The sequence below is a fragment of the Amphibalanus amphitrite genome, unplaced genomic scaffold (assembly GCF_019059575.1).
Source record: "Amphibalanus amphitrite isolate SeventyFive unplaced genomic scaffold, NRLGWU_Aamphi_draft 000545F_arrow, whole genome shotgun sequence".
Lineage (NCBI taxonomy): Eukaryota > Metazoa > Arthropoda > Thecostraca > Balanomorpha > Balanidae > Amphibalanus > Amphibalanus amphitrite.
The window spans coordinates 406,280-433,026 of NW_024882039.1; the positions used below are offsets into that span (position 1 = coordinate 406,280).

Consider the following 26,747-nt stretch of genomic DNA (forward strand, 5'->3'; position numbering starts at 1 on the left):
AGGTCACAGTCGGCGGCAGAAATTCGAAAAATCAAAATTTAAATTTTTGAAATCTGATTGTATTTTTGGATTTGGGAGGTCCATTTGCTCCCTATAGAAGCTAATATTGCTGCATATTCCCATTGAGGTGACAAGAATTAGCAAAATAGTGGTTCGGGCGCTTTTCAAAAATAGTACCGGACGCTGTTCCTCTTGTGACGTCATAGCTCCGTGACCTGACCTGACCCGGTCAATTTTCTTGCACCACACGATAGCCAATGCTTGCCCCAACATGCATGGGAAGTTTCATCATGATCCATCAAACAATGTGGGTATCACCGGCAGAAAACCTAGGGATTCGGCGCACACGTTTGGTAACTGTCGGCCGGAGGCTGTACCTCTTATGACGTCATAACTCCGTGACCTGACATGACCCGATCAATTTTTTTCGGCAAAAGATGCGCAAAGGTTGCCCCAGAGGGTATTGAAAATTTCAGCCCGCTACGACAAGCCGTTTAGCGTGCACTTCGAAAAAACCTCAGGGGGGGGGGGTTGATACAACCCCCCCCCCCTAGGCGTTCTAGGGTTAACAAATCAAGGTTGAGAGCCCCAAATAGGGGAGAGTGAGGTAAGATGAGCCAAGGGGCAAGTTTAGCCACCCCATGTTTCTCAGCTCCTATGGCGCTTGACTTGAGCTTCCATGTCCCGTTCGCTTACGATGCTGCAGTCTTTCACGTGAGACGGCAACGTTCTCAAGCTCAGCACCCGTAACATGTGGTATCGCCCCTGATAACTAAGACATGTTTTGCCTTTAAAATGAGATGGTTGTTATCTGCGGTGCATGGTTATTTTCCTTAGCGGGTGTCATTAATCGAAAATGGCCACGGGCGGGGCAAGATGAGCCATTTTCACCTGGGGGAAAATGAGCCAGATAAGCCATTGTTGTCTCCGCTGTCGAAAACCAAACTGAGCTGTGCTTGTTTCTGCTGAATAAAAATGGTAGGAAATTGTTTTTCTTTGTTGATTACACAAGTTCCAAATGATTTGCAGATTATCTGAAGGATAAAATGATTTCTTCCGTGATAGAAAACTTGAGTTATTGGAATGCTTAAAACAGTCACTTTTTGATGGAGGAAAAAATTTGCCATAAGTATGCATGCCATGGAGTAAATAAAAGAGCTCACTCTTCGCCGCGCCCGGGAAAAGAAGAGGTTCGCCTTTTCTATCCATGCTCAACTTTCCCCTGTTGTTTGGGGGACTGGGGAGGGTGGTTACTGGCTCATAAACTGTCCCCTTCCCAAAGAAAAGAAAACGAAACCGATCATCCGCGAAAAGAACTATTGAGCTCGAACCAAGGTGAAGAATCGATTTATAGGTATGCAAGATGACTAACGATGCCACTTTTTGACTTCTTGTGTCAAATATATTCCATCATCTGGATAGCACGTCAACATTCTATTTGACATTTTGGTTGACATTTTGCAACAAACGTATACTATTTGGCGCGACTAGCTTCATAAATGTTCTGAAACTAAAACCGTTTCTTCGCAATTAACTTGGACCACGTCATCCCAGCTTATGCACGACAAAAATAAAATAATGCTTCAGGATCACTGGCCTGAATTCCAATGCTTAAAGTTTACTCAACACCGGTGTGGCTGAGGCACTCTTCGCTACATCTCGTGACGGCCACCATTGTGTTACATTTTTTCGGTAAGCTATAAGTTAATAAGGAAATAATTGGTGAGTGGGTTGAAAACAGCCCTCACCCTCCACCCCCCACCCCCCTCCTTCTTCTGGAAACATAAGTAACCGAAAGATAGTCTGGCGATGGTTTATCCACCTCCTTGCCGCCGCGCCGCGCTGCGAGGCCTCGATTCGTTCGATATGTGGCTTCCTGAGCGGTCCTCCCCGAAGGCAAGGTGAAAAGTCATGGCCTGTATCAGAAATTTATACGTTGCTGAATATGTTTTATAGTTCTTCCAAGGCCTTGGACACCGTTTTCTTATATCGGATAAGCATTGCACTTTCTTGTCAATCAATACATTTAGAGAAAACTTGATCATAATCTTATACTGCGGCAATTGTAGTTCTGCTTACGGTTGCCTCTTTATGATACGGGCAACCACCTCCACTGCGCTGGAGCTCAGGCGTTCTACCCCTCCCCGCTACGGACCGGCCCTCGGGCTAGGTGTGTTAGTACTGAGCGCAAACCTGTAATAGTCACGTGACTTTCATTCACGTAGCGGGAACGGAAGCTATAGGCGATACCAAGGACGGGCTCTGGGGAGGCAACCGGCACGGAAAAATAGCACGATTGTAGTTTTGGAAGAATCTCTGTTGCGGTAAGAGGAATTATACAAAACATACGTCCTAGGAGCAACCATGTGTTATTCCTCCATACGTTGCGCTACATTTCCTTTCTCCAATGGCCAGCACTTAGCAAATAATAGCGCAATTCTAAATTGGTAATATATGTGTACAGTAGCAACTGCGGGTCCCTGTACCGTGTATGAACCTAATATACATTTTTTTGCTGAGATAAACTCTTCATTTTCAATAGATTGGACGGAGGCTGACGAAGATAGTATAGCTAGGTGAAAATCATCGAAGCCCATATTGCCCCTCGCCATTTCCTGTTTTACCCCAAGGGCGGGGCAAAACAGAAATGTGCATGACCTGTTTCAAAAGTTTTTAAAGCGTCTGGATATCAGATAAAGCAAATGCACTGGCATCCTGGCACTTCATCAGCAAGACATAAGGTCTCGCTCAGCACCATGAACAGTAGTTTTGATCCATTCCTTAAGGACCAGGAGAAGATTTTCTCCTGAAAAAGAGTGCCACTGTGCCCATATTACCCTACCTTCCCATACAATTAATATTGTGGTGTTATATGATTTTTTAAGCCTGTCTGATCGCTTTATGTGCACAAATAGATAAGGCACGAGTCAGCTATTGCAATAAATAGTCAAAAAAAAATCAAGATAAAGATGAAATTTTCAACTAGCCAGTGTATGGACATATTGAGTTTTCACGAGGGTTTTTCATTAGAGCGCTTTAAACGATTAGACAGGCTTAAAAATCGGACTTTTAATTACTGTTACACTTGATTTGCAGTGTAAATAACTGTTACAATCTATTTCCGGTGTTAATTCCTGTTTAAGCGTCGTTGTATGCGCTGGTTTCAATTCGGCACAGTGATTGTTGGTCGAGACAGTCAGTTTATATATGTGTATTTTCATTGTACGTAATTCTGAAAGAGAACAGTCGATATCAGAAATGAGAAAATAAACGGATAGCAATTAGCAAATGAATACAAATGATAATAATGCTTTGACCGGTGCCGTAGCTCAGTCGGTAGAGCGTTGGACTCCGCGTGCTGAGAGCACGCGTTCCCGGTTACAATAGTCCGGGTTTGAAGCGCGACTGGCTCTGACGTTTATAGGCCTCCTAATAGATATGGTCGCGGTTGGTGGCAGGCCGTAGCCAGACGAATTCAGTGAGGGGACCGGCCGTGCCACAGTGATGCAAATGGGGTTCACGAATTAAATTTTGTTGGGTTAGGCCCTTTCGGTCGACAAGACCATTGCAGAGCCGGAAGGATGATAGGAATTAGGGGGAGACATTGGTCTGGGCAGGCACCCTAGTGAGTCGCCGGTGCTGAGCCCGTCCGAAGACAGGCCACCCAGCCCCAAGGCACTCACTGCACCCGGCTACGGGGTGTGCTCCCTCGGGAGCAGCGGTGCCGCTCCAAGGGAGCAGCCCGCATGAGATAAAGTTGCCTGTCCAGCCCGGAAGGGGGTGGCGGTGTGGAGGAGAAGGATTTCAGTATCCTGAGGATAGAAGCATGGAACAATGGGGTTCACGAGTGGCCATAAATACCAAAAAGTCAAGTTCACCAATCAGAGTAAATCGCGATATGGCCAACCAAAGAAATGTTTAGGGCATCTGAAATCACATAGCTTTCATGTTTTTGTCAAAGCCGGCCACACAGTGTGTGCCCGTTAGTCCGCTATGCCTTAGCCTTCCCCAATCATTTCTGAGCCGCACCGTGAAAGAATTAAGGCGCTAGCACAGGGCGGTTCTTGAAGCTATTGGGCGCTATTGAAGATCAGGGCGCTATTGAAGTTTTTGTCCGGCGCGGCCGGGTGTCGTATAATTTATATTAATAAATAATATAATCGTATAATTATACATTGCCATGTATAATTTTATGCCATTTGTATGAAATGACCGCACGCTAGCGGCGTTTGAACTTGCGAGTATCTGAAGTCATTTTATGACATTGAAGATGTCACAACTTCTGACAATCATACACGAGGCCGGCTTTAGATAGATAGCTAGATAGATAGATATATTTACAACACATCCACAGTGAAACGTGGCTTTTCGGTGTTGCACGTCAAACATTGGTTCATCACAATAGGCTGGTTCATCACATTGGCTCATCCCCACTCCAAGCCCCATCCCCATCATCATCCCCACTTTGACAATAACATGAAAATCATGTTTTTCAGACACCCTAAACATTTGCCTGACTGGCCATATTACGATTTATTTCATTAGGTGAACTTGAATTTTTGAACCTTTTCGGTATTTATGGCCATTCGTGAACCCCATTTGCATCACTGTGCGTGCGCGGCTATGTGCGCACTGCGCACGTTAAACTTTGGACTCCAAATTCTACCATAGAACCGGAATTGCGCGATCGGAGGGTGGAGGGCAGGGGGTCAACGCGACAAGCTTCGCTTAGGGGGCTCAGTCCTTGCGAATCATTCCATTCAAAGGGTTCGGACTAAATTATAAAAATAATATAAATGGTAATGAATGCCACTGACAACACCGTTCGTTCATTGCGCCGTTTAATAGACGCGCGTCAAATCACGAGCTGTTGGCCACGCGTCGATCAGCTGTTGGCCACAAATCTAGCTCACGGCACAGCCGAGGTGCACTGGGCGGTGGCGGCATCTGAAGTCGGTCACCAGCGCCCCTCTGCGGCTGCCGCAGTGATAACGCTCCTGACGATGCTGTTCAGGGTGACGGACCGGATGGCGGAGGTGATAGTGACCCGGCAGAGCGGGCACCGGTCGTCGCCCCGGTCCCGGGTCTCGGCCAGGCAGCCGGCGCAGAAGGTGTGGCCACAGCCGAGGGTGGTGGCCCTGCGGAACAGCTCCAGACAGACGGGGCAGCGCAGCTCCTCCGACAGACCGCCGCCGTCGGAGGAGGGCGGCCTGAGCGCAGCGGCAGCTCCCGACACTGGTGCAGCGGCAGCTCCCGACACTGACGCAGCGGCAGCTCCCGACACTGACGCAGCGGCAGCTCCCGACACTGACGCAGCAGCAGCTCCCGACACTGACGCAGCAGCAGCTCCCGACACTGACGCAGCGGCAGCTCCCGACACAGCAGCAGCAGCTCCCGACACTGACGCAGCAGCAGCTCCCGACACTGACGCAGCGGCAGCTCCCGACACAGCAGCAGCTGCTGCTCCCGACACTGGTGCGCGTGGAATGGCGCCGTTCTCACGGGAGCTGGGAGTGACTCTCCGACTCTCATTAGTCTGAGGGCAAAATAGCTGTCACGTGAGATGGCCAGTCAGCTTCTTTGATACAGAATTAACTCGCGCCCCGTTCAGCTATTGGCGGACGCTGCCACCCAATGGGGGAGGCGTTTTGCCTCCCCCCCCCCCCCAGGATCTCGGAAGGTTACCTACCGATTTTGAAAATTCGAACGGCGTTCGACAGCCCTACCAGGGAACTACCAAGTGAAGTTTCGCTGACCTAGGTACAACCGATGACGTCACAGGGCAGGTCAAAGGCCTCATTTTTCACTGATTACGGGCCTTCTAAGGAATGCGTTATAACATCGAATAAAAGGCATGCTATCGAAAATCATCGATGCAACGTTGATCGCCTAACGCATATGTTGCTTAGGAGGTCACTGTTGCCAGGCCAGGTCAGGTCATTAAGGGTCACAATATGGTCCCAACTATACTGGTCATGTGATACATGTTTTATGGCCAATTTTACACTTCAAATTAAATGGTATGGGCTAGACGACCATTGGGGGCCTGTTGAGGTTACGCTCTGACGGAGGTCAGGTCAAAAAAGGTCAAAAAAGGTCAAAATTGAAAGTTGATATTTTGCATAAAAGGGTATGTATTCGATGCAGCTCACTAAAGGGAATCCATTGGTGGTCTTCGTTTTGCTGTGCGTGGTCTACATATAACGGCTGAAAATAGTTTAAAAATTTCACATCAATTTTGAGTAGTTTTTTTCGCCATAACTTTGTCAAAAATGGAGCTATCGAGCTCAAATTTGGCACGCCAATAGCAGCCTTATAGTTCTATTTGACCTAAGGTCAAGGTCATGACCTGACCGGAAAAGGTCATGTCGCAATCAGTCGATCCGTATGGTCGCCCTGATTACATTTCGGGTGTCTTTTCATAGCTCTAGCACGTCTCTTTCAAAAGTTATTGCCAAAAAAAAAACTACTGGGGACCTTTCATGACCTGGTGACATTGAGGACATGCATAAAGAGTGGTCACAGTTGCCATTTTCCTATTTAGTGTGTCAAGTTTATATCTATTCCGATGTTTCAGTGTTAATACTTCATACTTACGTTCGTCGAGAAGAGGCGCTTTTGAATTTTCTTCCACTGACTTTTAATAGAGGGCGCAAAATTGACCTGACCTTATGTCACCGACATTCAGATTACGACATAAGCATTTTATACATACCCTTACTTTTATCAATCGCTAAAAGTTTCGAGTTGATCGTTCCGTCGCTGTAGCTATGACGAGTATTCTAACTTGTTTTGAGGTCACTTGGTCACTTAACATGACCTGACAACCTGATCTTGAGCGACATGGGTCTGAAGTTTTCACATAAGCGGAAAGAATGCATGAATAGGTGTGCCAAAAAAAAACGGCGGCGCCCCGAGCCGCCAATTTTTGAAATATCTGCAAAAAAAAAAACTCAAGGGTGTCCGAACCCCCGACCCTGCGTAGGTAAGAATCAGTCTTACGCTCCCTACCGACTGCAGTACAGTCGATAGAAGAGAGCGACTTAAACGACAGTCTACAGTCGACACAGAGCGTGAATCTCGTGACCTACTCAGACTCCCGGCCAGCGGTGTAGGCAGACACTGACTTACTCTCTCAACATGAGTGTGGACCTCATTATCTACTGCCAGCGGTGTAGGCAGACACTGACTTACTCTCTCAACATGAGTGTGGACCTCATTATCTACTGCCAGCGGTGTAGGCAGACACTGACTTACTCTCTCAACATGAGTGTGGACCTCATTATCTACTGCCAGCGGTGTAGGCAGACACTGACTTACTCTCTCAACATGAGTGTGGACCTCATTATCTACTGCCAGCGGTGTAGGCAGACACTGACCTACTCTCTCAAAATGAGTGTGGACCTCATTATCTACTGCCAGCGGTGTAGGCAGACACTGACTTACTCTCTCAACATGACCTGATCGAGGTAACAGAAGCCCTAGGTCACACTCACCTGGTTGTGCACTGTTGTTACGGAGTGACTGTAGCGACAGTCCAGTCCGTTGCTGCAAGTACCCTCCCAGAAGCGTCGACAGATGTGTAAGCTTTGGCACCCTGTGTCCATGCAGCCTGCGGCAGAGCTGTAGTTGTTGCAGACGTTTGGGAGGGTGCTTCCCGCTAACAGCTCCTCATCAGCGCTCTGATCTCGCCGTCTCGCCAGCTCGCTCAAATCCTTCAGCCTCTCCAACAGGTAGCGTCGCGTGAACTCGGCCTCCACCGCTGAATTCGACTTGAGCACGCGAGTTGCGACGTCAAAGAAGTCCTTTCGATGCTCCTTGAGGCGCTCAGTTTTCTGTTGGTTCTCCTTCAATCGCTGATTTAAGCTCTGTCGCATGAGTCGAGCGTTCAGTTTTGCATTGCGCTGCTTTTCAACTAATAATTGTTTTTCTTCAACTAAAGCAGCTTTTCGCTTTTGCGCTTGAAACTGTCTCTCCTGCTCTCTTATAGCACTGAGCTGCTGTTCTCTGCGTTTGCGAACTTCTTCGTCTCGCTTATGCTGTTCTTGTCCGGCCCGAACTTCAACATCATTTACACCCTGTTTTGGTTTTATTTTGTCATTTTCTTTTCCGTCTGTAGACTGGCTTTTGCCATTTTTAGTTCCAACTCGACATTGATTGGATTGAAATGTTTGAGCCGCGTTTTCTTGCACGTTAGAGCTTCTTCCTGCAATTTCGCTTCTCTTTGATTCGTCTTCCAGCTCTAGCACTTCCCCGTCTTTAATGCCTCGGTCTCCCTGCTGTTCATCTTCTGGCCGGTTCCCCGGGGCTTCATATACCATTCGCCGCCGTTTCTCGCCGACGCTGGGCTTCAAATGTTCACCTGCTGTTCCCTGCATCTGCATCGCTTTTTCTGGCCGTGGTTGAGGAGCTTCCTGATCATAATTGCTTTGTTCCTCCTCACATTGCCGCCCTCGCATTTCGGCTCCTTTTGATCTCGTCTCTTCATTTTGTTCTGGCTGCATTTCAAACATTTCTTTCTTTTGTTGCTGTTCTAGTAACATTTGTCTCTGAAGTGCAGCTATTTGCTCTTCTTTAAGTTTCAGCTTGTAGCGGTAATCCTCAAGCTGTTCATCTCTTTCACGTTCCTGCTTAAGTATGTCAGTATTTTCGGGTGCAGGCGATTGGTCATCAACCCTTTCATTCTTGCTGTCTTTAAATGTCTTTACCAGAGCTTCCGTCGCCACCATGGCAATTTCTGTCCTGCAAGAAAGAAACATGTAAAATGAAAATGTTGAAAGTTTTTGAACATCATGCACTGGGTTTACCAAAAATTCACAAAGAGTCGTTCAAAGTTAGCCTGATGCATAGGCATATCATATAATAACCATGAGGGCTCACTGTCATTGTCAACTTCAGTCCAGCCCTCCAAGAAGTGTCGTTCAAACAGAGCCGTCTTCCGTGATCGCTTACCGATAGGGATCAGATGTCCGAAGTTCCTGGCCACGGGCCTGTTTGGAGCTCCCTGTCGCGCGTGACTTCTTGTTTCCCATCGTCGGTCGCGCCGCAGACACCAGAAATGGTGCTCACGTAAGACGGAGGCTGACGCTCTGCGGAGTCAGCCCGCGGGACAGCTACCGCTAGCGCCAACAGCTGCAGCCCACTGGACAGCCGCTGCGACAGCTACAGCCCACTGGACAGCCGCGCCGACAGCTACAGCCCACTGGACAGCCGCGCCAACAGCTACAGCCCACTGGACAGCCGCGCCAACAGCTGCAGCCCACTGGACAGCCGCTGCGACAGCTACAGCCCACTGGACAGCCGCGCCGACAGCTACAGCCCAATGGACAGCCGCTGCGACAGCTACAGCCCACTGGACAGCCGCGCCAACAGCTACAGCCCACTGGAGAGCCGCTGCGACAGCTACAGCCCACTGGACAGCCGCGCCGACAGCTACAGCCCACTGGACAGCCGCTGCGACAGCTACAGCCCACTGGACAGCCGCGCCGACAGCTACAGCCCACTGGACAGCCGCCGCGCCAACAGCTACAGCCCACTGGACAGCCGCTGCGACAGCTACAGCCCACTGGACAGCCGCGCCAACAGCTTCAGCCCACTGGACAGCCGCTGCGACAGCTACAGCCCACTGGACAGCCGCGCCGACAGCTACAGCCACTGGACAGCCGCTGCGACAGCTTCAGTCGCGGCGACAGCTGCGGCGTTCGGCTTCTTGTCCCCAGCTGCGGCAAAGGTACACATACCGTAAGGGGAGACTATTTGATGCGATGCTTACAGTTTTTGTCTTCGCTTCCCTCTTAGAATTGATGCATATTTCAGAGAGTTAACATGTAAATCGCAGAAAAATGTAGTTGTCTGTAACCCTCCCCAGGTAAGCATGTTTTAGATTTAGTTACGAAAAAGTTTAAGTGCATCTATCAAGTATAATAAAGGATGTTTGTTTTAGTTCAAGCTTATATCAAATATGCCTTGAGCTTAGTGGTCGACAGGTGTCATCCGGGGTCATGCCCATTTTTCGACCCCAGACGGGGCATTTCCCCACCCTGCCCATTACTGACGCAATCAAGGATACTGAAATTCCTCAGTGCTCCGTGTCTCTATGGTTATTTCTGCATATCGAATTTAGGATAGTGCGGCAAAACGTCCAGCGCGGGTCAAACGCCCACCCCTCTTATTTTCAAGAGTTGCCCACACATTTCACTCCTATTTGTGTAATGCTCGACTTTCAAAGACTCCTCGACTTAATTAATTGATTTAATTAATATCCTTGAGTTGATAAAAACAATTAAAGATTTCAAGGTCCAAATTGCAAAATTTTGGAAATTTGAGACAGCTTTTTTGTACAACTTAACATTCTGTGTCTGGTGATGTTTAAAATTGGATATTACTTTTTAAATGAAGGAGGAGTGGCTGTTTGAACATTGACCTAATTTTAGCCCGAAAATTGCGTATAGTGACGTTATAAAACTGTCATTTTTCCAAAATTTTCGACAGATTTCACCAAAATTTTAACGGCATGTGTCAAATTGATGCAAAAGAAGTTACTGAAAGTTTCGTGTTGATAGCTTACGCGGTTCATGAGCTATCACGAAAATCCGGGAGGGTGGTAATATTTACCCCCCCCCCCCCCCCAGCGCCGCGCAGATTAAGGTCGCCCCTCGCCCCGCACTGTATCTCGCATGCGGGTTGCGAGTCTGCAGTGCAGGTTTCGGGTTTGCGGGTATTACGTTCATTCATGGAGTGAGAACATTATTCTCTTATGCTGACTCCATGAATGCTGTGAAGCCGATACACTTTCAGAAAACTACGTATTGCCTCAATAACAGCAAAGCGAACCTAAAACCGACACTAACAAACACCCTGAAAGTCGCAGCCCTCGCAACGAGGAAAACCGAACGGAAGTAGACTCAAAGTCTACTTTTGAAATGCGAGCCGAGGTAGCTCACAAGTCAAAAACTTGCCGGGACTTGCTTTTTAGATGGTAGCGTGGGTCACTTAACGTAGAGTACATTCTTTAACTTTGAAGAAACCCGAAAACCTACAAACTCGCAACCTACATGCGAGGTCCAGTGCGGAGAAGCCTTAGGTAATGAGCTACCAGGTCCGCTTCCTGGTTGGCCTTCAAAGTTGTAAGATGAAGATATACTGAGGCTGGGCCGCACCCTGCCCTATCTCATTTGAAATGTAGCAATTCTTCCACAAAACATTTCGCATGCTATCGCATTTGAACGTATAGAAAATGGATATACCTAATTGTCTCAGATTTGGCCTAAGTTCAACTGTTTAGCCTCCAGAGTCTCCAGAGGGAAATAACTGCCAAAATAGACGTTTTGTTGCAAAAACAATTCTTTTGCAATACATTTTGCCTTAAAACTTGCACGAGCTTAGTTTTACCAGTATCGGAAACGCATCAAATGAACTGTAATTTGACTATGAAAGGTCAACTTGCAAATTTGACCTCAGGTCAAGGTCATGATCTGAGCCGAAAGGTCATCTTGCATATCAGTTGTCAGTTGATCCGTTTGGTCGAGGTGAACACATCTAAGGTGTTTTCATTGTTATAGCACGCCTCTAACAGAAGTTACGAGCGAAAAAAATGCGCATACCTTTCGTGACCTGAAATAACCTCAGGGGTATAAGGCGGGGGGCACTGATGCACCTCTCCGGTTCAGTGTGTCACCTTTACTGTAGATCGGTGTTTGAGGGTGCTAAGAATGACCTCCGTCTAAAAAGCCGCCTTTCAATTTTATTCAATCGACTGAAAATGAAGAGGTCGCAAAATTGACATGACCTTATGTCACCGATATAATTATTTTGTGATATGAATTTTATACATAATGTTGCTCTTATGGATCCGTCACTCGGTGTAGCTATGGGCGCGTGTTGCCCGTGGCGAGATGAAGCCGATGATACCTAATTTTAAGGTCTTAGGTCATTGGTTGACCTTCCTAGTCAGATCAATGACCCAAAAGTCGGGAAAATCGGGACCTGTTAGAGCGTCGTAGTGTTGCTGCTATGGGGTTTTTCGGGGTGCTGATCACAAATAGAATGTTAGTTTTGATCACAGATGATGTCTTCATGCATCCAAGCCAGGTTGGGTCAGGTCAGGCCAGGTCAACTAGTAGTGGTCCTGCCGGGTATTCGTAGTAGGTGTCAACCGCCTCTGACAGCTTCGTAACATGCTACGAAGGCACCTAAGCTTCTTCGTAAATGTTCATATGGTTGCTAAATTCGAATTCAGCTTCGACCCTATTTTCGAATTCAAATTCGACCCTATTTTCCAAAAATTCCCAAACACGAGCAAGGTCTACTCGCCAAGACCACCTCTACCACTTACCGCGACCCCGACTAGAGACCGGAAAACGTAGATTCGCCTACCGTGCCGCGGCGCTCCTAAATACTCTCCCCCTCGAGCTAACGCAGTTGCCTCCAGCCAGATTTGCCCGTGCTGTAAAAAAGGAGCTTAAGCCTAGCCAGAGTAGCCATAGTAGCTAGCCTCATGACTCTTGGACTATGAAAGGCAAACGAGTCTGTGTGTACATAGTTATGAACGCGGCTTCGTGCGGGTTACACCAAGTATGTGCGTGTTCGGCGTTCGCGTTGTGCATTTTCGTATCCGTAAGTGTGTGCGTTTTCTTGTATAGGTATTTCTTGTGTTATCTTCAACCAGCTCGGACTCGGAGTGTAATCGCCACGCCGATTGTGGATTGCTCTTGATCGTCAATACATACATACATACATACATACATACAGCTCCAAAAACTGGCCTATAAACATGTAAAACTCGAAAAATGAACCAAGTTCATCAAAGGTCAATGTCCTGACCTGACCTTCAGGTGACCTTGACATCCACGCTAATGCATGGGGCAACATCATATCATATGTCTGAACGCTTGAAACGACGAAAAGACTGCAAAGGCGCGGCAAATGCGAGCCGACATATGCCGAATCGCGATTCCGGCCAAACATGGTCTAAAAAAGTAGGTCACAAGTCAAAGATCATTTGGGTCATGGACATGACATTTTCAGGGTAGGTGCAAATTTGATTAAATGGACCCTCCCACCTTCAAAAAAGTTAATGAATTGGCATGAAAGTGATGTCGCTCCGTTCAGAAAGAACAAAAACGAATATCTACCAAATTTCACCGAAAAATATTCACCGGTTTTCAAGATATTAGACTTTTACTTTTGTTTACTTTTTGGGATCTCCGCTGTTCCTAGCGAGAGCGACTTCATTTTGAAAATGCGGCGTTTGCGGCAGATGTTGCACGCAAATAGCATATTTCAAAATCGTTAGATCACCGCTGACGTCACAAATTCTAAGGGGGCATTCCAATGCATTAGCCCCTTAGAATCCGAAAACTGCAAGTTTGAAATTCCATATCTCCGAATTAAAGCATTTTTCGATGTTGTGGGTGCCCAAACCGGTATTTGCAGGCCATGGCCACCAATTTGGCTGTCTTAACTCAAAACTAATGTTAAGGTGGGATGGTCACTTTAACGCGAGGGTACTGAAAGTTTCGTCGCGATGGGCCGCTTTTTATGCGAGTTAGTTTTCGAAAAACCGAGGGGGTCCGTTCGACCTCCCCCCCCCCCCCCCCCCCCCCACCTATACGGGCGGGGGCTAAGATATGTGCGAAAAACCGCAGGGGTGGTGCACAACCCATCCCCTTCCACCCCCGGGTTAACCCTTGCCCTATAGGGGGGGTCAAACGGACCCCCCCCCCCTCTATCCGTTGGTGGCTGAAAAAAACACCAATACGGGCTTTTTCGGTTTCGTTTTTTTCCGCGAAGCTCTAGCTCGATTAGGGGCGAAACGGCAAGAAGGGGTGCAACGAACCCCCCCCCCCCCTTATACGTTCGCGGCTGGAAAAAAAAAAACACCAATACGGGCGCGGGTTAATCCCTACTGCGCTGCTGCGCTCTGCCAGTTTTCGCCGCTAGCCATGGTGCCTGCGGACGGGCTCGGGTTGATCCTAAGGATGGGCGGACACTGACCTGTTTACAGCTCGGCGGCAGCTCGGACTGACCGGCGGCGGCGGGTGCTCGGAGCCGCTGCAGCCCCCGGTCGGCGGGTGCTCGGAGCCGCTGCAGCCCCCGGTCGGCGGCAGCTCGGACTGAGCGGCGGCGGCAGGTGCTCGGAGCCGCTGCAGCCCCGGTCGGCAGCTCCCGGCCACCCCGAGGCCGCCTGGACCGCCGTCAGGTGCCGGTCCGCTGAGACACTGTGATCGTGCCCTCTGCCGCGGCGGTCACTCAGACCCCCCCTCCCCCTGCAGTATCGCGCCGCTATCGAAACAGCCAACACAAGCGCGCCCTGTCCGCAAGGCCGGGTGGTGTCGGACGATCTAAAAATTTACAGGACCTTATCATCGCAGAGATAGCGCCCGGTGAGTAATCTATCTTCAAGCACTGGTGATTGCTATCATTTGGCCAAGGGAATGGCACGGCAGCAAAAAGGTCAGGGTGATTTAAATGTTACCAACATCTTTATGCTCAGTAGCTCAGGAATGACATCGCATCAATTTGAGGAGTTTGATGGCCATCAAATGCGTTTTGCCCATATAAAGTCCACTGCATTTCGAATGCGCTAAGGTGGGTGTGTTTTAAAAATCGTATGTCTTTGATATAAGACGGGAAAGGCTAGTGAGCAGCACGTGGTGCCGTGAATTTTTTAGCGACTATTAGCTCATCCACAGTACATATATATATATATATATATATATATATATATATATATATATATATATATATATATATATATCCATACCGCCACTGATCTGATGCAGTCAGCGAATGGATAGCGTGAATGCACCTACCTCATGCCATATGGAGGGTGCATAGATAGATGTAGTGATGTGATGAGTAATCACATACATGATATATTCGACAGCCTATTGCCGCAGTACTGCGCACATGTTGTACAGTGCGTCACGAGTGCCTGATTCACCACTGAGCGGCACGGTCCGTGCAGATAGGACACATCCGAGAGGGTGGGGGATCCCCGCCTGAGCTGTCCGGCCACGGAGACCAGTCCGGCTCGGCTGGCCTCGTGTCACGCTCAACGTGACGTCACCGCGATAGGTGGAACTGCTGATAAAATTATACATCACACTTCGCGCGACTTATTTCTGAGAAAACAAACGAGAGGTTCGATCGACCACTCTAAACTGTCGGAAGGTTAGCCCTCGCGCCCGCCGGAGCTATTGGTTTTCTACATACGTCTCGGCCGCATATTCTTGACTTGTATCATACGAATCGGCCGACCAACTAGCGCCATCTAGTGGGTGACGTCACAGTGATTCCGACCTAAAAGATACAGAAATATCATGACGCAAAAGATGGACATCGCATATAACTTAAACATTTTCTTGTCCTAATATAAACCTTACCTCTTAATAGTTCAAAATATGCCACTAAAAATATGCATTAAGCGAAGAACAATATGTCATAAATAGCATTAACTGCTCTTACTTTGCTAAAGATCTGAGACGTGATAATTTAGAAACAAGGCCATCAGAATACATGCATAATACATTCAGGAATATTATGCACTTTATTTCGGTTACGCGTTCTCCACCATTGGATTTAATATGCTGCAGGTACGCGATCTCGGTAACACATTTCGCATGGATTCGCCGCTTTTGCCACTCACCGACGTGCGTTCTCGGCGGTTGATTTAGAGCCTGAGGGGCGGCGCGCTGGCTCGTTCAGGCAAAGCTGCACGTCTTTATACCGAGTAGGTGTCGGCCGCTCAGCCGGGCGCGCTGCACGTCTACAAACGGGTGTCGGCCGCTCAGCTGGGCGCGCTGCTCAGAGCCCGGATGACGTTGTCCAGTACAATGCAGTGCACGGTGAATTGGATGGGTTTGCGGCAGAGCGGACACTGGTGGCCGCCGCAGGCCTGCGCCCGGCTCAGACAGCCGGCGCAGAAGGTGTGGCCGCAGCCGAGGGTGGTGGCCGTGTCGATGGTCTCCCTGCAGACGGGGCAGGAGAGCTCCTCGAGTACACTGGCCGCCGGCGGTGGCCGTCCACCTGACTGCCTTCTACTGGAGAGTGGCTGAAACACGACACACACATACAGCTAGAGTAAAACTCGCCCTGCACAGCGTCTAACAGCAATGTCTAACAGCACGTCAAACAGTATACTATGTCCACGCTACGTCAGAAGGCTGGCCTTCAGGGAAGGGGGATGATCGCCGTTCGGCCCCTGGGGCATTCCACGATAGATCGTACCAGGCCCGTCACCCTCATCTCTCAGATTTGAATGAAAATTGGTACAAGGGGTAATCATAGGCTTCAAAAACACCTGTCAAAATATCAGACTTCTCAGATCAAAACTTTTTGAGTTACATTGCATAATATTTTCTAAACTTCAGATTGTAAGGGTGAGTTTGATGAGCTATAACTCAAAAACGAGCTAAGCAAGCAACAAACGGTAAACAGCTTTGAACTAACGATGAATTAAAGATTAATACAGTATTTTTAAGATTGGAAAGAAAAGCTTAACACATTGAAAAAAGGCGTACTATTTTTTTAAATTGTCTATAATTGCCCTTGGGACCAAAATTTTTGCCATTTTTATTTTTTCAAAATAAACCTCAGGTCCTTTAAAATCGACATGCAAAAAATTAGAAAGGTGTTCTTTCTATAAGTTCCTCATTTAAATGTAGGGGAGAGTGGGGTAAGATGCCCAGGGTGGGAAAGACGCCCCACCCCCTCTAGCGGCGAAACAAAGAATCGAACCTGGATATTAATGTTCTTAGCGTAAAGCGGAAGTCTGCCTTGTTAACTGCACAAAAATTTGCGAAGCTCAGTTGGGCAACGGCTGGCTGGTGATTGCATGTTTTTTGTTTGCCGCTTTCAAAAAATATTTTGGTGTCAAAACATTGTAAATATCAAAGAAGGTAGATAATTTTTGCGTCCCTTGCTATAGTCGTGATACATTAACATGCGTGTACTGTGTCCCAAACAGTTTGTTTCAGGGTGTAGTTTTATGACTAACAAATTGTGCTGATTTAATGTTACTTCGGTACCTTCGGGTAAGATGCCCCCTGTCCTGATGGGGAAAGACGCCCCCCTAAATCCCTAGGCTGTCCTTCAAGCAGCCCGTCAAATCATTTATTACATACTTGTGATCAGAGACAAAAGCCGATCTGGGACTATTGAGAGTCCAGTACGGTCGGGTGCTCCCCATGCCGGTCTCTCGGCCCACACAGCGACTTTTTGGGCGGCACCTGACTCTGAGAGTCCTCAGGACGGCCTCTGTGGGCCCCATTATTGGCTCCAGGGCCCCTCACGACATCCTTTGAGGGCTCCCACGTTTGCTCCACGGGCCGCGCTGGCATCTGAGGTCCCCACGATGGGCTCGAGGGCCCTCAAGCATCATGAAGACCTATAAAGGCCCCACAGTGGTCTCCGAACGCCACCACGGAGGCTTGTTTGGCCGCGCTGGACTATGATGGCCCTAACGATGACCTTTGAAGCCCCTTACGACTACTTTTGAGGGCCCTTACGATGACGTTTAGTGTCTTCTGCAGGCTCGAAGGGACAACTGATTCGTTCAGGCAATTCACGTGCCCATTTATGTCACTTATAGTGCAGGGGCATCTTCCCCAACGCCAGGGGGCGTCTTTCCCACCCTGTGGGGTAAGATGCCCCCTTTCACTTCTTCAGGAAAATGCTTAATAGCAAAAAAAGTTATCATATTTCAGGTACGTAAGTGTGATATATTTGGAGAAAAATGATGTCGGCTTCCGTTGAAACTCCAAGTTTTTGCTTTCCGATCGTCATTTTCGAATAATATATGACAAAGCAAAACCCTGGGCATCTTTCCCCACTCTCCCCTATACAGCTCGCCGTTTCGCCTCTAATGGAGCTAGAACCTTGCAGAAAAATCGAGCATGTGCGCCGTTACAAGACGCATCGAATAATACCACATTTTAAGGTCTCAGGTTCATTGGTGACCCCTGAGGTCATTTCAAGTGACCCAAATTACGGGTCCGGTTTTTGATAGATGACGTCGCAACAAATGGTCGCAGAGCCGCGATTTTAGCATCTTTGTGTTTGCCTAGCTCCGGCGCGTCGAATGGTATACTGTTTGTTCTGGTGAAGTCAGCTTAAGTCGCTGACCTCGGGTCAGCACACTGCCGTGTATTTGGCTCCGCGCCCCGACCGGGCGGCCCAGCCGGCAGCCAGCCCCCGGGCATCACCTGACCGCTCGAGTCCGCGGCAAAGCCAACCAGCGCGGCGCTGGACAAACAGCGCCGCTACAGAGATGGTTAACAGTCGGGTCAGGCCACGAAGCTGAGTGAATGAGATCATATTGCACATCATTCGATTTGCAATGTCTTTCCGAGTCCATTGGTAGCTTTCCCGTCTCTCTAGCTCAATTTGATCGAGAGTTATTGACGAAAAACTCTTATGACCCTAGTGACGTACGAATGACGTCACGAAAGATCAACAATGCAAAAGTGAGGCGAAAATGACTTCAACTGAACTTTCAGTAACCAGTGATGTCACTAGGCAGCTTTACCACACCATTTGTAGGCTCTTTTCCGAAATCACAATTCGAGACCATCACGGTGACGCAAAATAAGTACATTTATAGAAAGAACACCTTCCTAATTTTTTGCATACTACTTAAAAATGATCCAAAAATGTTTTTAAGTAAATAAAAATTCAAAAAAAATGGTCCTAAAGGCATAAAAATGCAAATTAAAGGAAACTCGAGGTGTTATATATCAAAAATAATATATATTTCAAAATTTTGAAAATGCATATTATTCTTTGTTTCAATGCAAGTTTAATGCCGTATAGCATTTGGCATTTGGATTATCCGTCTTAGAGTTACAGCCCGCCAAACTTGGGGCTGCAACGCAAGATCAAAAACATGTTATACACTATAACTCAAAAACCACTCATCTGATAAGCTTGAAATTGTTACAGGAGGATTCAGAGCCCCTGATTACCCCTTAGACCAATTATCGTTAAAATCCGAGAGATGAGGGTGTCAAATTCGAAAAAAGTGGTACGATCTATCGTGGAATGCCCCTCCCCCCCCCCCCCCCCTATCAGAGTTTCGCAGAAAAACGAGCACGTTACCCGTAACGGGAGGAAACCAGTGATTCAAAAACTTAAGATCCTAGTTATTGATGAACCTTCCCCGTCAATTCAATCTCCCAAATAGGGATCTAAAACTAATCTGATTTCGAGCTTCGAAAATTTGTGATCAGTAATGGTATTTTCGTACCTATATTTAGGGTAGGCAGAGTCAAGTCAGATCAGGTCAACCAATAGGCGTCTCACCGACTATGCATAGTAAGTGTTAACTGTTAACCACTATTTGCAGTATTGTAACATGTTGCATAGGAACCAGAACTACTTCTCAAATATTCAGATGGGTGCTAAATTCGAAAAAAGCCCAACAACTACACCAAGAAGTCCGAAGCGCACGGATAAAGTAAGCCGACGTACGCAGAATCTGTTCGGCTCTGAAATGGCCTCATTGGACCGAAAGGGCCTGACCCAACAATACAAAACAAAAGCAGAATCTGTATCCTGACGTGGTATGGTCACGGGAAAAAGATCAAGAGGTTAAAGGTCATTTGGGTCAGAGCATAAAGTTAATTCAGGGAGGGTGCGAAGGTGATTATATCGAGGGTACTAAGTCCAACCCACGCCACCTGTAAGTGCGAACAAATACCGCATGCATGCATACCTCTCTGGCACTGGAGCTGTTCTCTGACTCTGAGCGTGATAGGGCCAGCGCCAGGTTCAGCTGTTCCTCCTCGTCTGAGCTGGGCTGCTGAAGGGCCTGCGGGTGAAAGGGGGCTGGTAACCCAGGTAACTCTGTCAGCATCGGGCTCATCCAGAGATGTCGGCCGTGGGGGCCAAGTGCGAACATGCCGAGATGCTTATAACTTGTGCTTTTTTCAACCTACAAAGTGATCACTGATCAATGATCTCGGTATCGACAATATTAGGCTACGCTGGAGGTTCCATGCTGTCAAACACAAATACAATATCAGTGAATGAATGACAATGTCAATGTAAATGGATGATTACGAATGTCAATGTCAATGAATACGAATAGGAACGGCTTAAAGTTGACTTTTCCCCGGCAGTCGATGCCTTTTTGTCCCTAACGTTCAGGTTACGTTCGAATAAAACAGCCTATGTTCAATAGTGTGTACAATGTACATTTTGATAGATAACTGAGAAACAAAACAATTTTTCCGCGATTATGAAAATTGCACGATCAGATTATCCACACAATATGAAATTGAAAGCGACTGGTCCGACGCACCCACCTCTCTGGCGCTGGTCTCCGACTCTGAGCGTGACAGGGCCAGCGCCAGGTTCAGCTGTTCCTCCTCGTCTGAGCTGGGCTGCTTAAGGGCCTGCGGGTGAAAGGTGGCTGGCAGGTCATTGTTCATTAAATTAGCCCTCTCCCACGGTTCGTCGGAAGGTCATCTCAGGCTCAAAAGAAACGGTATATACCATTCGAAAGCTGACGGTGAGCTGAATCCAAAAATGTATTTATTATCAAAATCGATCGATGGCCTTTTTTGAAAATTGCGTTTTTGTAAAAACTTAATAATCTTTTATTCAACGGGCTGTCCCGGACATTCTTGAAAGCATAAACATGTATTTTTTAGTTCCAGTGAAAGCTGAACGCCAAAGGAACAATATTTAGCAAAACAATATTTCCAAACATTAATATGCGTCTCCCACAGCCGAAAATAAGGCGCAATCACACAGCTCAGTGTCACGATGGACCAAAGTCAGCCACACAGAAGCGTGAAATGACCCTTATCGACTCGCAGACCCGGCGCTCTCGGCCCGCCTGACCGGCCACGGAAAGAACGTTCGGCTCTCGTTCTACTAAACAAATGTCATATTTGTCACTTTAACTGTCCACATCGCTATTAAAGTTATTCAGGATACCTGTGAAGAAAATTCATTGTTCTGCTCGATTTACAACATGCTTTAATTTACATTTTTCTTATACATGTTTTGTTCCATCCAGCTGCGATCAGTGCCCGCGCAGGGGAAGTGAGCGGGGTTTCACTGTCAGAGGCTGTACTGGTGACAGCTGCTCGGCCGTGCGACCGGTCAAAGGTTACCCTGCCCCGCCGGGCGCTACCCCCACTCCACCCGAGCTGAGGCCGGTGCAACCTCTGACATTTCAGCGCGGCCAATTTTCCTTATATGGGCATGATACCAAGCTCAATTGAGCAAAGTAGACATGAACAAATGCAAATTAATGCATGATGTGAAGATGTCAGAACAATGAATTTTCTTCACAGGTATCCTGAATAACTTCAATAGCGATGTGGACAGTTAAACTGACAAATATGACATTTGTTTAGTAGAACGAGAGCCGAACGTTCTTTCCGTGGCCGGTCAGGCGGGCCGAGAGCGCAGGGTCTGCGAGTCGATAAGGGTCATTTCATGCTTCTGTGTGGCTGACTTTGGTCCATCGTGACACTGAGCTGTGTGATTGTGCCTTATTTTCGACTGTGGGAGACGCATATTAATGTTTGGAAATATTGTTTCGCTAAATATTGTTCTTTTGGCGTTCAGCTTTCACTGGAACTAAAAAATACATGTTTATGCTTTCAAGAATGTCCGGGACAGCCCGTTGAATAAAAGTCTATTAAGTTTTTACAAAAACGCAATTTTCAAAAAAGGCCATCGATCGATTTTGATAAAAATTACATTTTCGGATTCAGCTCACCGTCAGCTTTCGAATGGTATTTATCATTTCTTTTGAGCCTGAGATGACCTTCCGACGAACCGTGCTCCCCGCCGGGGTATCCACCCGCCGGCACTGCAGCCACCCTGCCAGGAGTGGGGGGGGGGGGGAGGCTTAGTCCCTGTCAAATTTCCGATTGGATGGTGGCAGGGAGACGAAAGGCGGCAATAAAAAGCCCTCATCAAGATGCATGAGCTGCTTCTATGCTGGGTGACAATCTGCGGCCGGGTGGTGGGAGGGGGCGTTTTTGGCCACACCTGCCAATTTTGTGTGTGTGTAAAAAAAACTGCGGCGCGCAGCACTGCAAAGCATGGTATAGCTTACGACGCAAAAATTTCATATGCATAAATGCATAATCGATGCATAAATAAAATGTGTTATTTTTACCCCAGAACACATAAGGTCAGGTCACCAGGTCAAGTTAAGTGACCATGTCTTTATAAGCCTTGTGATTCTGTCATTCCTACAGTTTGCATCCTACAAGTTTAAAACTTGGGCTATTGCATGAGGGAATCAGTACTATGTAACAATTTTTATATCTCGGAATTGTGATATCGGGCCAATTTTGCGACGAGTCACCATTTTGAGTCAACGCGAATGAAAAAAAGCTGCAATGCTTTTCTTTTGAACGAAAATTTCTTCAAACATCGGGATATGTAATAAACATGACACGCTGGATCGGAATATTGCACCCTTGACCCCTTTCATGCCCCTGAGGTCATCTCAGGTCGTAAAGCGTTTCCAGCAGTTTTTTGACAATAACTTCAGATAGAAACACCTATATCGCTGAAAACACCATGAATGCGTTCAGCTGAATGAAACAAGTCGACTGATATGCAGCTTGACATTTTCTGCGACGTTGACCCGAGGTCATTTTTTAAGTTGGCCTTCAAGTCAGCCTATAGCTCATTCGACGTGTCTCGAAGAGAGAAACGAGGTGCCGGCAAGATCAACGCATCACAATCTTGGTGTTAAAAGTTAGCACAGAAAACTGGTTTCCGCTAAACGCCAAACTTAGTTTCTGCCCTCTGGATGCTAAATCATTGGTCCTAGCCTTCGCCCCATTGGGGGGGGGGGGGCTATGTTACCACCCTGTCGCGTTTTTTGCGTATAAATAAAAAACCGCGGCGCGTAGCGCCGCGCTGCATGGCATAGCTTTTTGTACATCAATTTTGGACAATGTGTGAAATTTTTGACCCCAGGTCATGTCAGGTCAGGTCACCAGGTCAGGTTAACTGACCAGGCCTAAAAAAAGTTTGCAATCATGTCCAGCCTGCAGTGTTTGTCAGAAAGGTTTTAAACTTAGTGGATTGCATGATGTTATGGGCGCCTACAATTTGCATATCTCGGATTTTTTTATATCCGTGACCTAAGGTCAGGTCAGTGGCGTGACCTTAACATTATAAGTCAATGGAGAAGAATGAAAATGCCTCTAGATCCGTGTGTACGCATAGGAACAGTCCAAATATTTCAGAATCACAATGATTTGGACCACCCGTGACGACCAAGGTGTCTTTTTTGCTGATAGCCTCTAGAAAGGTCATCCGAGGTCATTTGAGGCTACAAACATATTTTTGCCAATAACTCAATTGGAAAGAGATAGGACGCTGGGGATGGCCTCATTGTGTTTGTCTTGTTGAAACGCATCGAATGACATGCAACATGACCTTTCCCGGTCAGGTCATGACCTTGACCTGAGGTCAAATTTTCAGGTTGACCTTTCAAGGTCAAATTATAGTTCATTCGACGCGTCTCGTAGAGAGGAACACGATTCTGGCCATAGAAATGTCATGGCTTTTTCTAGTCAAAAGTTATTGTCGAAAAACACTTTGCGAAAAAAAACAGCTATTTTTTAGTTTTTGCCCTCTGTAGGCTAAACCGTTGACCTGAGGTCAATTTTGATAATGACCTTATCAAAAGAAGAGTTCAAAAGCTATCGATTGCTTTCAATTCGTTTTTCTAGCTATCATAGTTCCTGAGATAAATGCATGTTTTCTGAAAAATATAATGACATTTGCCAAATTTTGACCTTTGATTACCTCCAGTGACCCCAATATTGCTCCAAGATGAAAAATGACTGAAATACTTTCAAACGTACCCATTTAGAGATATTGACTGCTTTTTACCGCGTCTTTCTAGCCCTCTTAGTTTTTGAGTTAGAGGTGGGTGGTAACATATGCCCCCCCCCCCCCCCCACTAGGGCGAAGTTGGCTGAGACCGCCACTGGGGCGCGGGCTAGGAGAGGTGACAAAAAGTACCGGGAATTTCCTTTTAAACTTTAAATTAAGTGACTAACAAAGAAATTACTCATAATCTCATCTTAATTAGTCCTATCACAAGTAACTTTGTAACTTTGTAAATTAAACTAACGTAAAGTAAAAATGTAAATAACTTTGCGTTTGCTCAGGCCAAGCATGAAAGTAATCGGCAGAGTTCTTTACTCTGGGGTTTTTCATAACTCTTGTCACGGTATCAAGATAGAGAAACAGAATGAGTTTCCTAAAGCTGACTTTTTAGTCAGTGAAAAACCAGAAATCCCATAATTCAAGAGCTATTTAATATGATGGATGTTTGAGCCCTGTGGTCCGACTCTTGGTCAGAGATTGTTTCCAATGAAGTGTTTCGTGCGAGAGCGCACTGTCATCATGGATCAGCCATTCCCTACCCCTGCAGCTCTCAATTTCCTGCGCCCCTAATTGCTGCAGAAAGGCGGTGCAAACTTATTCCCTAATTATGTCGAGCCCCTCTACTATCATTCCCACCTCTTATCCTAGATCATTCAACACCAGCTGTCTCACACGCTCGCCATGAAAAGCCGTCCTTTCCTGGCGGTAGAATTCTCACTGCGAAATGACTGATTTTGAAATATTTGTTTTGGTCACATTCCTTCTAAGCTTAAGTAGAGTTGTCGCCTCGAAGCCCTCGCAACAGGTGGATGCATCCTGTTTTCTTTTCTTCCATAGCTTAGCTAATAATTCATCATTTCACTGTCTCCCGTAGAGGGGCCAAAATGCCCTTGTCGTTTTCCGTATATTTTTTTTTATTATAAATTTAGCTCGAATGTTTGAATGGACGGATTGACAGAGCCGGGGCCCACGCTAAGCAGAGCTTGTTGCGTAGACCCCGACCCCTACCGTCCGATCGCGCAATTCCGGGTAACGGGAGAATTTAGATGCCAAAGTTTAACGTGCCCTTCAAAGCCGGACACGGCCTGTCCCACTCAACTGACTTCAACTGGCTGCGGTTGCTCCCACCAACCGCAGACCATCCCCGTCAAGAGTCTCAAATATCGAGCGCCGGAGCGACTCGAACCCGGGCTCTCACTACCGGGAGTCCGGTGCTCTACCAACTGAGCTACGGGACAGGCAATAGATGTCTCCTAAATTACTGTATAGATATCGCCACCAAACTTTCAGGACCTCTGCGGGCATTAATTTGAGATGTTCCGGCAGAGAAAATTCAAAGGCTATGAATGGTTGGTTACAAATGGCGTCAAAATGACGTCATATTCGGCCATTTTCGTCCTATATTAACCTTTAGTCCCAAAAAGGTTTGGGACGAAAGATTTCGTCCCTGTCACGGTTGAAATTTTTCGATTCGTTGAGTCAAACCGATGATTGAGTGTTCGTCCAAAAGAGGCGCCTCTCAATTTCCTCCCATCGACATATACCTAATCGAGAGGTCGCGAAATTGGTCTGACCTTAGGTCACATATATTAACACTTCGAGATATAAATTTCGTACGTACTCTTTTACTGTTATCAATCGCTGAAAGTTTCAAAGCGATCAGTCAATCGGTATTTTTCTGAGGTACTCGTGAGGTCGATTGACGTGACCTGGCTGGTGACCTGACCTTGAAGGACCCCGGTCTGGAATTTTCACATGTGGGGAAACTATGCACAAACAGGTGTGCGAAAAACCGCAGGGGTGTCAGAACACCCCCCCCCCCCACCCACCCGTAGCGGGTTAACAGCATAGCCGGGACGCCGGTGAAAACAGGGCGCCGGAGGGCAAATTAGTCGCGTGACATTTGGAACTTCTCCCCCCTTCGTGTGCCTTCTACATGCTAAATTGTCACGTGTGAATTTCACGAGCCTTGATCAAATCGCCTCAGGCGCCCTGTTTTCACCGTCGTCCCATAGCCGTTGTACATATCACAACTCAGGCTAGCCCAGCCTCGGCAGAGTGTTCAATTTGGCATGCAGAATGTGGACATGCTAATGCCCAAAATGTGAGGAACTGATACTCACCATTTAGCTGGATTCTGTTCGCCACCTGCCCACTGCGGGATACTACGCACTATGCACCACAGTACGCACTAAACACTACAAGTACATAGACCCCGGCCCCCGGCCGTCCACTGTCTGCCCCGCGCGGCGCTATCCACTGTCCAGCTCTAGGCGGACAAAGTCCATGACTAGTCTGCACCGGGGGCCCCGCTGGACAGCGTGCACTAGTGGTGCCAATCAGAATTGGGACCTTCGGATTTTCGATTCAAAGGAGCAGCATTCAAAGCGATTCAAAGCATTCGGATCCAAAGCAGCAGGCTTTGGACAGCACTGGACAATCACTTGCTACGCCTCAGCATTTTTATAAAGTAAGCGTGTAGTTATAGCATTGATTGGCGAATAGAAAGCTCAGCTCTCGATATGACAAACACTTTTGGGATGGTAATAGTTAGTACATTAAAATCAACTTAAATAACAGTGTTGAGTCTAAACTACTGCGTAGTTTTTGGACATTTTTGGACAAATGGCTGGCTTGGACTATTTTCGACGGACAGTCGACGAAGATACCGGACATTGGACCGACCTTGGATAGTGGACATCGGACATTTTCTAAAATTGGCATCACCAGCGTGCACCCTCCCCAGTGCAGAGCAGGGCCTCTGCGGCCGACCGGCTGGTGCACAGTGCGCCCCGTCACCGGCCCACCAGGCGCCGGGCGCCGGGAACACGGCGGGCGAGCGCCGGGAAGGCCCGACACGCCCGCCA

General features: G+C 47.4%; 2 protein-coding genes across 4 annotated transcripts; both read right to left on the reverse strand.

Annotated features, from left to right (window-relative positions):
- Window positions 1-3,191: 3,191 nt before the first annotated feature.
- LOC122393626 (trichohyalin-like) lies at window positions 3,192-14,250 on the reverse strand. 2 transcript variants are annotated; one of them, XM_043389839.1, is made up of 4 exons: window positions 13,996-14,250; window positions 8,953-9,719; window positions 7,497-8,737; window positions 3,192-5,536 (listed from the first exon to the last, which is right to left on the reverse strand). In XM_043389839.1, the coding sequence occupies exons 3-4, from the start codon at window positions 8,727-8,729 to the stop codon at window positions 4,958-4,960; spliced, it is 1,812 nt and encodes a 603-aa protein (XP_043245774.1). In that variant the 5' UTR covers window positions 8,730-8,737; window positions 8,953-9,719; window positions 13,996-14,250; the 3' UTR covers window positions 3,192-4,957. The 2 variants fall into 2 exon arrangements, with proteins under 2 accessions (XP_043245774.1, XP_043245775.1); XM_043389840.1 differs by having other exon boundaries at window positions 7,497-8,742; window positions 13,996-14,248.
- Window positions 14,251-14,898: 648 nt separating this feature from the next.
- On the reverse strand, window positions 14,899-26,172 carry LOC122393628 (E3 ubiquitin-protein ligase RNF8-like). 2 transcript variants are annotated; one of them, XM_043389843.1, is made up of 4 exons: window positions 26,004-26,172; window positions 20,307-20,396; window positions 19,715-19,810; window positions 14,899-16,054 (listed from the first exon to the last, which is right to left on the reverse strand). In XM_043389843.1, the coding sequence occupies exons 1-4, from the start codon at window positions 26,004-26,006 to the stop codon at window positions 15,791-15,793; spliced, it is 453 nt and encodes a 150-aa protein (XP_043245778.1). In that variant the 5' UTR covers window positions 26,007-26,172; the 3' UTR covers window positions 14,899-15,790. The 2 variants fall into 2 exon arrangements, with proteins under 2 accessions (XP_043245778.1, XP_043245777.1); XM_043389842.1 differs by lacking the exon at window positions 26,004-26,172 and having other exon boundaries at window positions 20,307-21,145.
- Window positions 26,173-26,747: the final 575 nt, after the last annotated feature.